The sequence below is a fragment of the Mus caroli genome, unplaced genomic scaffold, assembly GCF_978045245.1.
Source record: "Mus caroli unplaced genomic scaffold, Mus_caroli_1 scaffold_17, whole genome shotgun sequence".
Classification (NCBI taxonomy): Eukaryota; Metazoa; Chordata; class Mammalia; order Rodentia; family Muridae; genus Mus; species Mus caroli.
This window is the reverse complement of record NW_028227272.1, coordinates 36,080,775-36,096,224: the sequence shown is the minus strand read 5'-3', so window position 1 is coordinate 36,096,224 and position 15,450 is coordinate 36,080,775. Positions and strand designations below refer to the sequence as shown.

Sequence of the window (15,450 nt, the reverse complement as noted above, 5' to 3'; positions counted from 1 at the left end):
TTTATCAGACTAACTATTCTTGGGGGAAGACTCAGCATATAATACAGCAGAAAGCCCTTTATGTGGGCTAAAAATGAGGACCTTCCTGTGCATGTGTGAGAAACCTTAACAGTTTTTTCTTATTTTAATTTTAACCCCCATCACTGAAGATTGAAATGGTGGGATTTAACAGACGATCTCAAAAATTTAGTCTACTGCAAAAGTTCCATGGTTTGGAGACATATACTGTATCCATGTATATAATTTTCAAATAATATATTAAAAAAATTAATAGATTTTAAAGAAGTTTGTATTGAATTTTGTACCAGAAATGTTATTTCACTAAATACATTAACTATTAAAATAGAATCAGAAGATCTTCAAAAAAATGAATGTCATCTTTATAAAAAGACTGATGCTTACTACAATTCATTAATTTTATAGTAGCTATCCGAGATTATTAATTTATTTTCTATAACTGATGGAGATTTCTGGGGGCACCTTCCATTTTCACGTGTGTCCTTCTGGGTGGTGCACTCTCATTTGTATGGGAGTCTGAGCCCACTGTGGTGATTTGAATATGCTTGACCCATGGGAAGTAACACTGTCAGGAGGTGTGGCCTTGTTAGAGGAAGTGAATCACTATGGGGGTGGGCTTTGAGGTCTTATGTTCAAGCTCCACCCAGTGTGGAAGATACCCTCCTCCCAGCTGCCTAAGGTTTCTTACTATCATCGCTCTTTTTAGAGAGAACATTCTAAGCCACCCAAGTTAATGCCAATCTCTTCCTGAAAGAATAGACCTGACTTTTTTCAATCTTAGTACTTGCCTTTCAGCAGTGTTTTCTTTTTAATACTTGAAGGTCATCCTACACAAAGCCCTCAGAAGAATCTCTTTAGCATCTGCTATTGAGAGGGATGATGAAGATATCCTTATTAGAGGAGGATGGCCTTATCAGAATATTTAGTAATAATGCAGTGGGGGAGGGCACACTGACCCTGTCACCTTACACTAAAAATCAAACACATCCCCATGATGCTTTCCTCCCTATCTCCTCTGAAGGGATCCATAGTTTTAGAGGTAGAACAGAAGTACCTGTTCAGGCTGGTTTGCATTGGAGAGGGGAATGACCATCCAAATGACATTGAGGTTCAGGAGGGCAGCACTGGTGGAGAAGGCGCAGGGCAGGACTGCTGTCTGGCCCCGGGCCACTTGGACACTGCCTGGGCTCTCGGACACTTCCAGGGATGTTGTGACACCTGGAGAGGAAGGAGCAATTTGGTCCTATGCATGCTCTTTAAGCATCACAGTATTACATTACAGTCGGCCTGCATCTCTGAACACACATCAGGATAGTCTAACCAGAGAACAACTCACTCGTCACTGAGCCAAAGAAAGAAAAGTGGTTAGTCCCTTCATATCTTGGAAAGTATTTTTAAAATGTTAGGGACCATATATTCTCTTTTATTAGGCAATAACCCAGTATCTTGACAAATTCAATATTCCATGTCAGAGTTTGAGCAGAAGTTGATAAATCCTGATAAAAGACATGATATGAACTGAATTTTTAAAGCATCATTACAGTAGCACACCACAAAACCTAGTGCTTCTCCGGGAATCTGACAACACATATAAAACATGAATGAAAGAAGTAATAGGATCAAATAAATGGGAAGATATACTGTGTTCATGAACGGGTAGATTCGATGTTAATAAAAGATCAATTCATTCTCCCCAAATTGATAAAATTCAGAACACACACAATCAAAATACCACCAGGCTTTTTAAGTAGATGGAAAGAAATTAATTTTAACACACATGAAAAGAAAAGAACCAAAAGAAATGAAAAAACATAATTTAAAAATGTCATTGATGACTGGAGAGATGGCTCAGCAGTTAAAAGCACTCGCTGCTCTTGCAGAAGACCCAGTAATAATGATTCCTAGCTCCCACATGGTGTCTCATAACCTCTGCCAACTTTAGTTCTAAGAGGTCCAACACTCTCTTCTGGTCTCTGCAGGCACTGCACACACATACTGAAAATACAAACGTGCCCAAAGCCACATATAAAACATCGATGAAAGAAGAAGTCTGATAAAATAAATGGGAAGGTATACAGTGTCCACACATATAGGGAACACACTCTTCTGCATAAAATAAAAATAATCTTCTCAAACGATGTTCATCCTAACTGATTTCAAACATTCTACAGAGCTGTAACAACCAAGGCCGCTTAGAGTTAGTATGAGAAGTGTCTTATAAACAAATAGTACAGGCCTGGGGGCACCTGGCATTCACGGCCAGACACTTCTCAACCAAACCAGACACTTCTCAACAAGGTGCAAACAAAAGGAAAGAACAGAAGGTTTTCTACACGCCCCCCCCAATCCCAAATGGTGCTGGAATAATATGGCAATGATATATAAATCAGAGGGACCTAGACAGAATTTGAACCCATACCTCTACAAACAAGCATAGAAGAAAATGGCAAGTTACTTTGGTCCAATTAGAAAGCTCTTAGAAGTATCACTAGTGCTGTGAATCATAAAGGCGAACAAACAATACAGTAAAGATAACTCATTAAATTTAAAAATCTTGGGGTTGGAGAGAGGACTCAGTGGTCAAAAGCACACACACTGCTTCTTTTGAAAACCTGGATTGGGTTCTCAGTACCCATGTGTAGAAGTTGGTCATGATGGCCTCTAACTCCAGTGCCAGGCATCCAACACCTTCTTCTTTTTTCTCCTGGCACCTGTGCACATGTGCACATAGACACACACACACACACACACACACACACACAGAGTTTATAATAATTAAATCTAAAATAATTAGAAAATCTTTTTGCGACTAACAATTTAAGAAAATATAAAGTTCAAAATATAGCATGAGAGAAATATGTCATATGTTTTATAAAGGGTTTATATGCAAAATATATAAAATCCTTTAAGAATTCAATTTAAAGCATAATCAAATTTTAAATGGATATGCGTATCTGTGGTAGTTTCCATAAAAATAGCCCCATGGGTTCATATATTTGAATTCTTAGTCACTAAGGAGTGGTATTATTTGGGAAGGACCAGGAGGTGTGGCCTTGTTTGAGTAGGTGTGCCCTTGCTGGAGGAAGTACGTATCTGGGGGTGGGCTTTGAGGTTTTAAAAGCCCATACCAGGGCCGGTCTCCCCTGTTCTCCCCTCCTCTCTGTTTTCAGGTCAGCTGCTGTTTTAGCACCAACCATGCCACCATACTCCTAGCCATGATGATAATGGACTGGCTGCCTGAAAGTGTAAGCATGCCCCCAATTAAATGCTTTCTTTCATTAGAGTTGTACCATCATGGTGCTTCTCAATAGCACTAGAACACTAACCATGGCAATATCTAAACCACAACACCAGTGCACATCTACTGGAATGGCTACCATGAAAACCACAGCAAGTGCTCATTAGGACTTAGAGAAAAGGGAGGCTCATGCATTGCTAGTAAGAATATAAAAATGGAACAGGCACCTTGGAAAAGTTATACATTATAGTCATAACTATTATATGTATAACATAAACATATGACAACTTAATGCCATTATCTTAGAACTCTAGCTGAAGAAAATGGAAATATCTATTATATGAATACAGTCCAGAAATAGCAATATTTTTCATATAATGCCACCAAACATAAATAAAAGATGTGTCCAAAATCTAGTGAATATATAAAGAAGTGGTTCTACACACAATGGAATACAGTTCAGAAATACAGGCATCAACCTGCCAATACATGTTACAACTAGAAAACAAAAACTAAAATACTGCCCAGAATATCATCCTATATGTACAGAAATGCCAATGCTAAAGAGGCCTGAAGCAGCCTGTAGGATGTGTGGGCCTGAAGGGACAAGCAAGGGACAGTGTAGGCAAGATCATGGAATTCATAGATTGCCGTCATGGTTGTACGACTCTACATACATTCAGTAGAAATCAACACGTGTTGGGAGTGAGTTCATAGGGTGGAAATTACACTTCACTAATGCTATAAAATCGAAAACACAAAAGCAGGGACTCACCAGAACCAACTTTCCAGAAGTCAAAACAGAGGTTCTCTTTTCTACAAGAAAGCCAGCCCTCCCTCCCCTGCATGGTGGGACAGTGAAAACAAGAGCAGACTAAACAGGTCACAGAGACCCTCAAGCTATCCTTCCAAATCATGAAGAGTACAGTAAGTTCATGGTAGCATCCTGTTTTATTTGGCAAAGATGTTATCTTAATCCCCTCTCCCCTCAAAAAAAAACAACACAATGAGACCTTGTTATTATTCCAATTGGTTTTTTTAAACCATGGGTAACAGCTTCCCTCTACAGAACTGCATGCTCTTCACATAGTCTGATTATGTTCTCAGGGGTTATATTTTCATAAAGTAAGCCACCTGGGACTGAATGCAAGGCACCAGGTAGGAGCATAACATAGGGACGTCCTTAAGTTAGACAATCACAGGGGAAGCTCTTTAGAATCCCAGCAGTTAGACAAGAGAAAAGATGGGTTTGGGACAAGCTGAAGGTGGTGAGTATCCTGTTACCTCACAGGATAGACAGGCTAAGAGAAGCATGCATGTTACAACAACCTGACACATAAATGCCATCAAAGACTGACAGGATCAAGGGCTGAGTGTGTGCAGAGTGGTCCATAGCTCTCCGGGTAGGAAGAGTTCAAGTCTGAGGCCAGCTTGAACTGCAGTGACACTCTTCTTGGACAGAAAGGAAGGGAGAAGGGACAAGATGGGTGGAGAGAGGAGCTGAGTGTGATAACAAAGTCCTGTAATCCCTGAGTCCCTGTGGAATCAGGACACCCTAGGCAAGACACTTCCCCCACAAAACAAAAAGCAGTAGTCACAGACGCTCCACCACTGCATTCTTCAGACTTCCCCGGTGCAGGGGAGAAAACACACAGCCCTGCTACCTGTGCAAGGTAATGTTTATCATCTGTCCTCAAACATGCTACCTTCAGGCTCAACTCACTTAATTTTAACACAAATTTAAAAAAAAAAAATCAATGAAAGTCAGAAAGGGAGGAAATTGCCCAAATAGGGAGTACAGAAGGGAGGGGTGGGGCAGGGATGGGGAAGCAGTGGGGAAGGGGTGGGGCAGGGATGAAGCAGGAGTGGGGCAGAGAGGTAGAGCAGTGGTGGGGCAGGGATGAAGCAGGGGTGGGGCAGGGATGAAGCAGGAGTGGGGCAGGGGTAGAGCAGGGGTAGGGCAGGGATGGAGCAGGGGTGGGGCAGGGATGAGGCAGGGGTGGGGCAGGGATGAAACAGGAGTGAGGCAGGGGTAGAACAGGGGTGGGGCAGGGAAGGGCAGAGATAGGGCATGATGGGGCAGAGAAGATGAGCCTGCCAGCCAGAGAAGGCCTCTGTGGCATTTAATGTATTTCCATTTTCACAGGATCTGATTCTTCAATCTCACATTTTGGCAGAGCTACAGAAGAAAGAGTCAAGAAAGCTGGCTTCCAAGCTAGCCAAGGAGCAGGTGAAGCCGGACAGGTCTGACTGGAGATCCGGATTTTGCTTCTCATCAGCTGTGGAGCACCAGACAAGTCACATAATCCCTGAACCGTGGTGCTTCATCTGCACAAAAGGCTTGTGTTACCGTCCTCTCCCACAGGGTAGCGTGGGTGCAGGGGAGCGGCTGGCTACCGCCATGTCTATCCTTGCTGGCTAACCAATGGAAAAGCACACTGACCACCCAAGCCCGTGTTGATACTATATAGATGCACTCACTTAATTTTATGAAGACTCAAGAGAGGACTCTCCACCTCTCAAGCCCTTCCCATCCCCTTGATGGGAGCTGTTTATTCTAATAATATTTGTTCCCCCAGAAAGGGAAAACAGAGGCCAAGAGTAAAAATAAAAACCAGTTAAAAGACACAAAACCATAAGGTTAGAAAATATACACTCTGGATTCAAACCAGGCACTCTCTATAGAAAACATACACTTCAGTGTCTCAAATGTTTATTAGCAATTCGTTAAGCGACCACAAAATTTAAAACTATGATGGACTTTTACATAAAACCATTAAATGAGTGATTCTCCTCACTGCAAACCTAAGACTCAGCTCGGCCTGCCTTGCCTGTCCCTCTCCTGTTGGAGAAGTTTATCTAGGGCCTCCCCTGTCTCCCACCAAGTGATTTCTGAGTCCCATCCCTTTTGGTCCTTAGCAACCATGCTGCAGACTGCTGTTCCTCAGAGCTTCAAGACCTCTAGGCACTGCAATTCCCTTGCAGCACTGAAACACTCCAGTTATTCTATTTCAAAACAGTCCCTCCCGCCCTGCCCTGCAAGGCATCTCCCCACCCCACAGGATCTGCTGCCTCAGACTCTACCTGTGACTCCTGTTGAAGAACTGTCTATTCAGGCTCTCTACTGACTACTCTCTCGAGTCTTTGATCCACTCCTACCCAGCCACTTCTAAAAGCAACTCCCCCAGCTTCCCAGAGACCTTAGGGCTGCACAGTCTTTGTGATCTCTCTTCTACCCTCAAGGTCATCTACCAGAGATGAGCAGGCTTGCTGCTGAAATCCACTTCCCCTCAGCTTCAGGGAGAAAACTGAAGCCCCCACCCCACCGCTCTCTGGAGCATTTCCAGGGCTTGTTGCAGTCTCTGCTCCCTGCCATGCTTCAAGTGTTTGAAATCCTCAAAGGACTTCCTGATCAATTGCAGCACCTTCCCTGCAGAATCCTGTCTACAATCTTGAACTGGACTCTCATTTATACATCAGTGGCTTCCAAAAGTCTCTCCCAAATGCAACTCTTACTAAGTTCATCATGTAGACACACTGCTAAATATACCTAAGGCACCCCATGTCAGTGTCCATGACCAAAGTCACCCCTCCCATGCCAGGCTCCTTTCTTTGTATTCCGTTTTAGATTGGTGTACAGAGTACTGTGTTTTATTATGGCATTTCTGTACAGGTGTCTTTATACTTTGTTCTCACTCATCCCCCTCCCTCCACCACCCAACTTCTCTCCCCTGTGTGCCCTGACCCACTCTAGCTGGTCCCCTGCCTCGCCCTCCCCACCCCCTGACTTTCCTCCCCTGTGTGCCCTGACTTGCTCTGGCTGGACCCCTGCCTCCTCCTCCCCACACCCTGACTTCCCTCCCCTGTGTGTCCTGACCTGCTCTGGCTGGTCCCCTCCCTTTCCCCATAGGCTTTTTCCTCTTTGTTCCATCTTTCTTTCCTGGCATGTGTGTTCCATTACTTTCTTCTTCCCCTCCCACAATCACCTTTGTGGTGGAACTGCATGCTGTGCACACTCACACAAACACATATGCATGCACATGTGCACACATATACCTATAGGTACACCCTGTATCGTTTTTACGTTTAAATAGGCAATAATACACAGTATTTATCTGAGTCTACCTTATTTCGCTTTAACATACTGGTTTCTGATTCCACCCATTTTCCTGTCAATGTCATGGTTTCGATCTTCTTCATGGCTGAATAAAATTCTAATGTATATGTTAGCTTCAGACCTTGGGGCAAGGGGCTGAAGTGCATAGTTTACATGCCAAAGTAGACCTGGCCTTCAGGGTCTCCCAGCATCCCTCAGTCCCTACCTAGCATACCCTGCCCCCAGCCCTGAACTTTCCAGCCCTCAGACTGGGCTGCCCTTCCCCCAGCGGCTCTTCCCCATATAATCCAGACACTTTGGTCTTCTCTGTTCATTCATTCTCTCTCTGTCTCTCTCTGACTCTTTCTCTCTCCTTCTCTCCCTACATGTTCTTTCTCACTTTCTCTTCCCCCCTCCCCTCTCTCTTCCTTCCCATGGTGACTCTCATGGCCAGTAAACTCATCCAAGATCAGCTTCCCAATAAACCTGTGTTTAATATAATCTAATCTGGCTTGAATTGGTTCATTTCATTGGCAGAGAAATAACTGATCAGTGCCAAAACCTGGGAGAACTTGAGTCCCGAGCTGGTGACTGGGGTGTTTCCCAGCAATGTGGGGACCACTTCTTTCCCCCTATCCTTCCCCGCTGCACGTCATTTCCTTGGACTCCATCATGAGTACCCAATCCCAGCTACTGCCTGATCTTCCTGGTCCAGGGCCCTCTGGGCTTCCTCTGTTGAGTCATGGCTGCTCCAAAGTTAGCCCCATTCATGAACAAAGACCAGACCTTTGTTTGGGGGAAACCTTTGATACAAAGACATCTGATCTGAAGTTACCACATCCATATAAACCATTAGATCCCAGATGCCATTTTCATAGTCCCAGATCTCTGGCAAAGCCTGGGAAAATGAATGCTACTGTACATAAAACAAAAATTTATCCAAGTTGGAATGAACTTCCTATGTCCAATTTTTTGAGGAACACCACTCTCCCCACGCTTCCCCTCCTCTTTCACTACAACACAGCTTCAGCAACTGCCCCAACCAAGCCACTGATCTAACCTGCTGAGGCATGGCAACACACCAGGTTCCAGGTGCTGCCTAGCCCCACCCACCTCCCACCTCCTTCCTGCCCATTCGTGGCCTGGCCGGGTGGTAAGCAGTGGCAGCATCAGCAGCTAGGTGACTGCAGAGGTGAGGGGAGAAATAACTTATCGGTATAATATATCACATTTTCTTCCTCCATTCATCTATTGATAGACATCTAGGCTGCTTGCACTTCCTGGCTACTGTGAAAAGTCCAGCTATAGACGGGTGTGCACGTATCTCTGAAGTATGCAGACTTAAAAAAATTTCTGAGCACATACCCAAGAGTAGTATATCTGGGATAAACGGTAGTTGCATGCATGGCTTTGGGGGAACCTCCATGCTGATTTCATTAGCAGCTACACAAAGTTACATTCTCCACTGCGATGTACAAGGGCTCCTCTTCCCTATATTCCTAACAGCATTTGCTGTCATTTTTTTTTTCTCAAGGCAATTTTAATTTGTATTTCTCTGGTGGCCAAGGAACTCTTTTTCAAACATTTTTCAGCCTGTGTATTCATTATTTTTGCAACAGCTTATTCAATTCTTAGCCTACTGGTAGATTAATTAATTGGTTGATTATTATTGGTGGATTCTATGTGTAGTCAGGCCTTTTTGTTGGTGGTTGGTTGGTTGGTTGGTTGGCCTTTGTTCCTTTGCTTGCTTGGTTTGGGTGGGGTAAATGAGCTCTGTTGAGTTTATCCATCAGAGTGAACATAATGCTCACACAAAACCAAATGTGTGTTACTCTAACTTCTGGGTCACAAAACCCACACCGGTCTAAAACCACCACCAAAAACATCTGACTCAGTCAAAACCAACTGCCTCAGAACTGAAACCACAGAAATGCTTAAATATGGTGAAGACTCAAACACCAGATTTAACTGAAAAGCTAATTAAACTTCTACCTTGCTCAAACAGAAACACAACGGTGCAAACCTGTGGGGATTAGTTTTGTTTGTCTGGGTTGTTTCTATTCTTTCTTCTCCCCCTTTCCACAAACTTTATTTGTCACAGATATTATAGTCCACTGAAATCACTGACACTGACTAGTGTGTAAGAATATTTAGAGGCCTGTGGCTGGAGCGATGTCTCAGCTGTTAAGAGCAAGTACCACTCCTGCAGAGGTTGTGGCTTTAGATCCCGGCACCCACTGTCAGACAACTCACAGCTGCCTGTAACTCCACCTCCAGGGGACCAGGCACCCTCTTTCTGGCCTCCACAGACACCTTCACTTGCATGCATATACCCACACACAGATTTTTAAAACTAAAAAGTTTTAAAATAGACCACACACAGCCACTCTTTCACAGTCTTCTGTTGTCCTTTCTTCCCAGTAGAGACCTGTGGGTGTGGGATGATGTCATCAGCAGCAAGTGTCTCACCGATGAGAGTCCAATTCTTCATCTCCGGGAAAACCAAGTTGCAAGTGATGTGCAGTTAACACATTTTTAAGACTTCTGATGTTTCCTGCCAGGGCGTCGGTGGGCCACACAGTGGGCCACACCGGGGCAGCTGCATGGGTCTCTGCAGCATTTGATCCCACAGTGTGGCTGACCCAGATTTCAAGTGTCACAAAACATGACCTGTGAGCCAGATCATGACAGGTGAAAATCATCTTAGTCCTGACCTTTGTAGAATCCTTCCCAGCCTTACTACCAGCCATTTCAAAGCCAACGGAACCTCAGACAAGCAGGAGAGAGAAAAGACCAGCTGAACTTAATGTGAGGTCCCACCCCCTCCCTACTCCTTCGCTGTATAGCAATTCAAACTGCACGGACTTGGCATTTATTCACATGCTCTGTGTATTCACCTCCCATCTGATGAGCAATTGGAAAAGACTTTTCTCCCACTCTTGAGGCCACTAGTTCTCAACCTTCCTAATGCTGTGACCCTTTAATACAGTTCCTCTCGTTGCGGTCACCTCTAACCATAAAATTATTTTCTTGATACTTCATAATTTTGCTAGTTATGAATTGTAATGTAAATATTCTATATGTAGGGTATCTGCCCCTCCCCCAAAAGGGGTTGCAACCCACAAGTTCAGAACCTCTTTTAAGCTGTCTCTTCTCTCTGGTTGCTCTTTTTTTTTATGCCATCCAAAAAGCTTTTTAATTTAATATAATCCTAATTGTCAATTATTTGGATTACTTCTGTAGTATTTTATTTTATTTTTGTTTTGTTTTGTTTTGTTTTTCACAAAGACCTTGTCTGTGTCTATATGCTGACGTGTTTTCCCTAGCTTTTCCTTCAGCAGTTGCAAAATTCCAGGTCTTACATTTGGTCTTTGGTCTGCTTTGAATTGCTTTCAGTACAGGGTGAGAGGTAACGGTCTCTTTTCATTCTTCCACGTGTGGAAAACCCAATTTCCCCAACATCATTCATTAACATTTGTTAACAGCCTCTTTGATGTGTTTTCTGTGAGTCATGTGTCTGGTGTCTTTATTAAAAATCAGGTGGCTCTAGTTGTAGAGGTTTGTCTCTGGGCCCTCTATTCTATTCCTCTGGTCAATATGTCTGATTTTGTGCCATATCTAGGCCATTTCTGTTACTGTGACTCTGTAACATAATGGGAGGTCAAATATTATGATACACAGTGCTGCTCATTCTGTTAAGCATTGCCTTGGCTGTTCATGGTCCCTGTGAACTTTAGGATCGTTTCTTTCTAGTTCTATGAAAAAAAGAGTCATTCAAGTTTTGATAGAAACTGCACTGAATCTGTAGATTGCTTTTAGCAATATAACCATTTTCAAATTATTAATTCTGCAAATCCACAAGCAGGGGAGACACTTCTACCTTTTCCTGGGTACTTCAGTTTCTTTCTTCAGAGGACTGAAGTCTTCGTTGTAGGGTTTGTTCCCTGCTATGTCCACTCCAGTGCAGTCTGCTTGGTAGGCCTAAGGGCCTAAAAGCAGTCATGAGTCGAAGAGTTTCAAGGAAACTTTGCCTCCTGGAACCTTGGCATTTCCATATCTCATATACTCAAACCCTGTCCCGGCGTTAATCTGGTATATGGATCCGTGTGCTCTCTTTCAGTATTGTTTTCTTATAAGGGCCTTTAAGGATTGATTTTTGACATATAGCTAAGCCTCCACCAGTGTTCCAGTGGTTCCCAGAAAATCCTTGAAGCCCACAGTGAGCTTGGAATTCAGTAAGAATGTTACCTACTCAGTAACATTCAAATTCACTTCTAGTAGAGACAGTGGAAATGATCAGGCATTACAAAGTACAGAGCTAGGAAAGCTCATGTATAGTCTGCATAGTAATTACTTAGGACAATAGCCAATTCATACCCAAACACAGGAATACACAATGCCCTAGCAAATAGGTGGGTTCTCACATGAAAGAGTTAGTGGAAGGGAATTCCCCTGGCACAGGTTTCTTCACTAGGCCCAGAGGAATAGCATAATCAGGTATTTACTAAAGGATCCTGATGGTGGGTTTAACAAGAGACTAGCATTGCATCAGAGCATTCACCTGGCTCCATTTTAAGTGGTAAACTTGGCCTGGTCCCCACTATCTTTTTATGTATGCATTCCTTTTTGTTTTGTGTCAATGTAACTTGGTGGATGTGTTCACCTGGCTTTGCTTGTTTTTCTTCTGTATAAAAAAAGTCTGGTGTTCGTTTGGACAATACATTCAGATCCACACTCCCCTGTGTCATGTCTGTCACCCATTCTCGCCCACTCCTTGCCCACCTGCAACCAGAAACTTGTTCCCCCGCAGACAGGAGACCCAATAGAGGTTAGACTGTGGCAGTTCCCCTCCCTGGTTAGGTTTATTTCTAGGTGTTGGTTTTGAAGAGGTTGAGTATGGGCTTCTTCCTTTCCTAGTAAGTTAGTGTTGTATAAAGAAAAGCTACTGCTGTTTGGATGCTGATTGTGCATCTACTTTGCTGGAAATGTTTGTCAAGTGCCAGAGTGTTGTGGTAGAGTATTTGATGTCATTCAAGTTAGAATGATGTCATCTGCACAGAAAGACAATTTGATGTCTTTATTTCCTATCTGGATCCCTGTATGTTTCTTTCTCTTCCCTTATAGTGGCTAAGGCTTTAACCACTATGAGCAAGAATATGGGCAACCTGTCTCATTCTAAATTTTAGAGAAAATAATGTTTTTCCACCCATTAATGTAATTTATAGTGATTTATTTTACATAGCCCTTATTGTATTCATATATGTTCTTTGTTTCCTCAAAACTTTTATCATGAAGGGATATTAAACTCCGTGAAATATATTTTGCATAGATTGGGATAATCATGTAATGTCTGTCCTTGGATCTCTTCACATGTGAATTCTATACATTGGCTTGCATAAATTGAATCAATATGTAACAAAAGCAACTTGTTCATGGAATGTGATCTTCTTAATATATCCTTGAATTCAGTTTGCCAGAATTTTCTTGGAAAAAAATTTGCATCTGTGTTTATCAAGGAAATTGGTCCATAGATTTGTTTGTTTGTTTGTTTGAACTTTACCAGGTTTTGGTATCAAGATAATGCTGGCTTCCTAGGATATGATTATCATGTTCTTTTCCTTTCTATTTTATAGAAAAGTTAGAGAGGCATTGACCTCAACTCTTTTTTAAAGTTTTGGTAGAATTCGGCAGTGCCTGACTCCCTTCTGGCATTCCGTATGGCAGGGAATGGCTCAAACAGCACAAATCTGAACAAGCCAATCAGCTGGAAACCTGACTCCCCTCCTTCCTAACCATCCTCCAAACCATGACCTCGCATGCTCAGTCTTCTCAACTAAACTCCTCTTGGCTTCTTGAATGGGGACCTCTGCTCAGTCCCCTGTCATTCATTCATCTATGCTTTGCAGTAAATTCAAACTCTTATGAAGGTACTCACCCTCACTACTTCAAGTGTTTCCCAAAATCTCCCTTCCCCTGACCTCTTGGCTAAAGTCAAGCCTTATTCATACCAGCATAAACACTACCCACACAGGTAATGTTTTCATTAGTGTGACTGGATAACATAAACACACTCATGTGCTATAAGGTCTATGGAGACACATGATAGGAACTAGATAAACACATTGTTACATTCATTTAATCCAATGTCTTCAATTTCCACACGGTAATATGACTGCTCAAAGTAAAAGGTCTCAAAACCAGGAGCTGTGCCTTCTAACTTTGATTTTAACAGGGTGTTTTCTCCAAATCTTCCACAGATCATGTCCTAGAAAACATCTAATGGCAATACTGTCAACTGTATTAAAGTAGGGGATAGTCTGTTACAAACTGAACTGATACTGAGCAATGAAAACTCAATTCATCTGTCCTGCTCAACACAGAAACAGTTCACAGAAAAAGGATGACGTTCTTTGACTTAGTTTGCAAAGTCCCACTATTGCTGTGATGAAACACTATGACCAAAGGCAAGTTGGACAGGAAAGGGTTTATCGGATTTACACTTCCAGGCCATAGTCCATCATCGGAAGGGTCAGGACAGGAACTCAAACAGGGAAGGAATCTGGAGGGGAGAACTTAGAGGGGCCATGGTGGAATGCTGCTCACTAGCTTGTGCCCATGACTTTGCTCAGCCTGCTTTCTTATAGAAGAACTCGGGACTAAAAGCCAACAGATGACCCCACCCATAATGCTCAGACCCCTCGCACATCAAGCACTAATTAAGAAAATGCTCTACAGGCTTGCCTGAGGCCCAATGCTTAGGAGACACGTCTCAGGGTCTCTTCTGAGCAGATGATGCTAGCCTGTGTCAAGCTGATATAAAGTTAGCCTGCACAATTTGTTTCTGAGATTTCTCTATGGGACAGGATTTTCAGAGTCACCTAAAAACACTCTCCACTGCCACAAACATCTTTAGGCAGAAGATGCAGGGCTACAAGGAGAAATATGTTAATCTGAAGAAAAAGCACATAGGGGGCCTTAAGAAGATAATTTTTTACATTATATTTGTGCAAATATAATGAAGGACCCATCCCATTCCTATCTCAGAAAGGGCCTATAGTCCCTGAATCAGCAGTTCTCAACCTGTGGGTCATGACCCCTTTTGGGGGTCAAACCCTTTTCACAGGGGTTGCATCTCAGATATCCTGCATTTCAGATATTTACGTTATGATTCATAAGAGTAGCAAAATTACAGTTACAAAGTAGTAACAAAATAATTTCATAGTTGGAAGGTCACTGTAATTTGAGGTACTGTCCTGAAGAGTGACAGCATAGGAAGGTTGCAAACCACTGCTCTCATTGTATCTGAGCAAAGACAGATGAGCCTAAGTGTGAAAACACACATGAGCTGATGCAGTGTCATCGTGAGTTCTGCTCAAGAGAGCTTCCCAATTGGAAGGGAAGCTGTGGAGAGCCACAGACACCCAGGGAATCCTGCCTGACAGTCCATCTGGCAACGGCATGAGCATTTGGAGATGAGCTGAGATTTTGTGTTGTTGTTGTTAATTTTTATCTGGAATAATTAAATAAGTTGTATAACCAACTTTATTTAGTTTTTCAATCTTGTTCAACTTTTCCTTTAAAGTATCTTAAAAAGACCTTGCTCGTGAGCGGATGCCAAGGGTGTGGAAGGTAAAACCTGCTGCTGTGCTGTGACTCTATCCCGGAACTCTTCAGCATGGTTGCTGCACCACATCTAATTTTCCTAAAGAAAGGGAATCTTAGCCAGTGTAAGGTAAAGAAGCGAGTGTTTCACGTTTCAAGTGCTTAATTTTTACCTTACCTGTAAAACATCACCCGAAAATCCAATTTTCTTTTAAAGTATATGTCCATGTTTAAAATGCTAGGCAAGGATTTAAACTTTAATGCTAAATATTAGACTAAAAATTCACTTACAACATCCTACAATTTGCAATATTTACATGCAGAATGCATAATTCAAGAGCTGAATTGGTAGCATTTTGCAGAGTTCAATCTTAGTACTTTCATCCCCCAAACGGAAGTTGCCTCATGAATTCTGAATGACTCAGCAATTAAATAAAGAAAGGGATAAAGTACATAGCCATGTTACCCCTGAGGAGTTAAAAATCAAAGTTAAAGT

At 42.6% G+C, this 15,450-nt stretch overlaps 1 protein-coding gene across 1 annotated transcript in view; it reads right to left on the bottom strand.

Annotated features, from left to right (window-relative positions):
• The window catches only part of Igsf11 (immunoglobulin superfamily member 11), a 128,772-nt gene that overhangs the window by 19,077 nt on the left and 94,245 nt on the right, over window positions 1-15,450 (bottom strand). Inside the window, exon 2 of the mRNA XM_021185375.3 lies at window positions 1,073-1,236. Within this exon, the coding sequence (XP_021041034.1) occupies window positions 1,073-1,236 (164 nt within the window). The remainder of the gene's footprint in view (window positions 1-1,072; window positions 1,237-15,450) is intronic.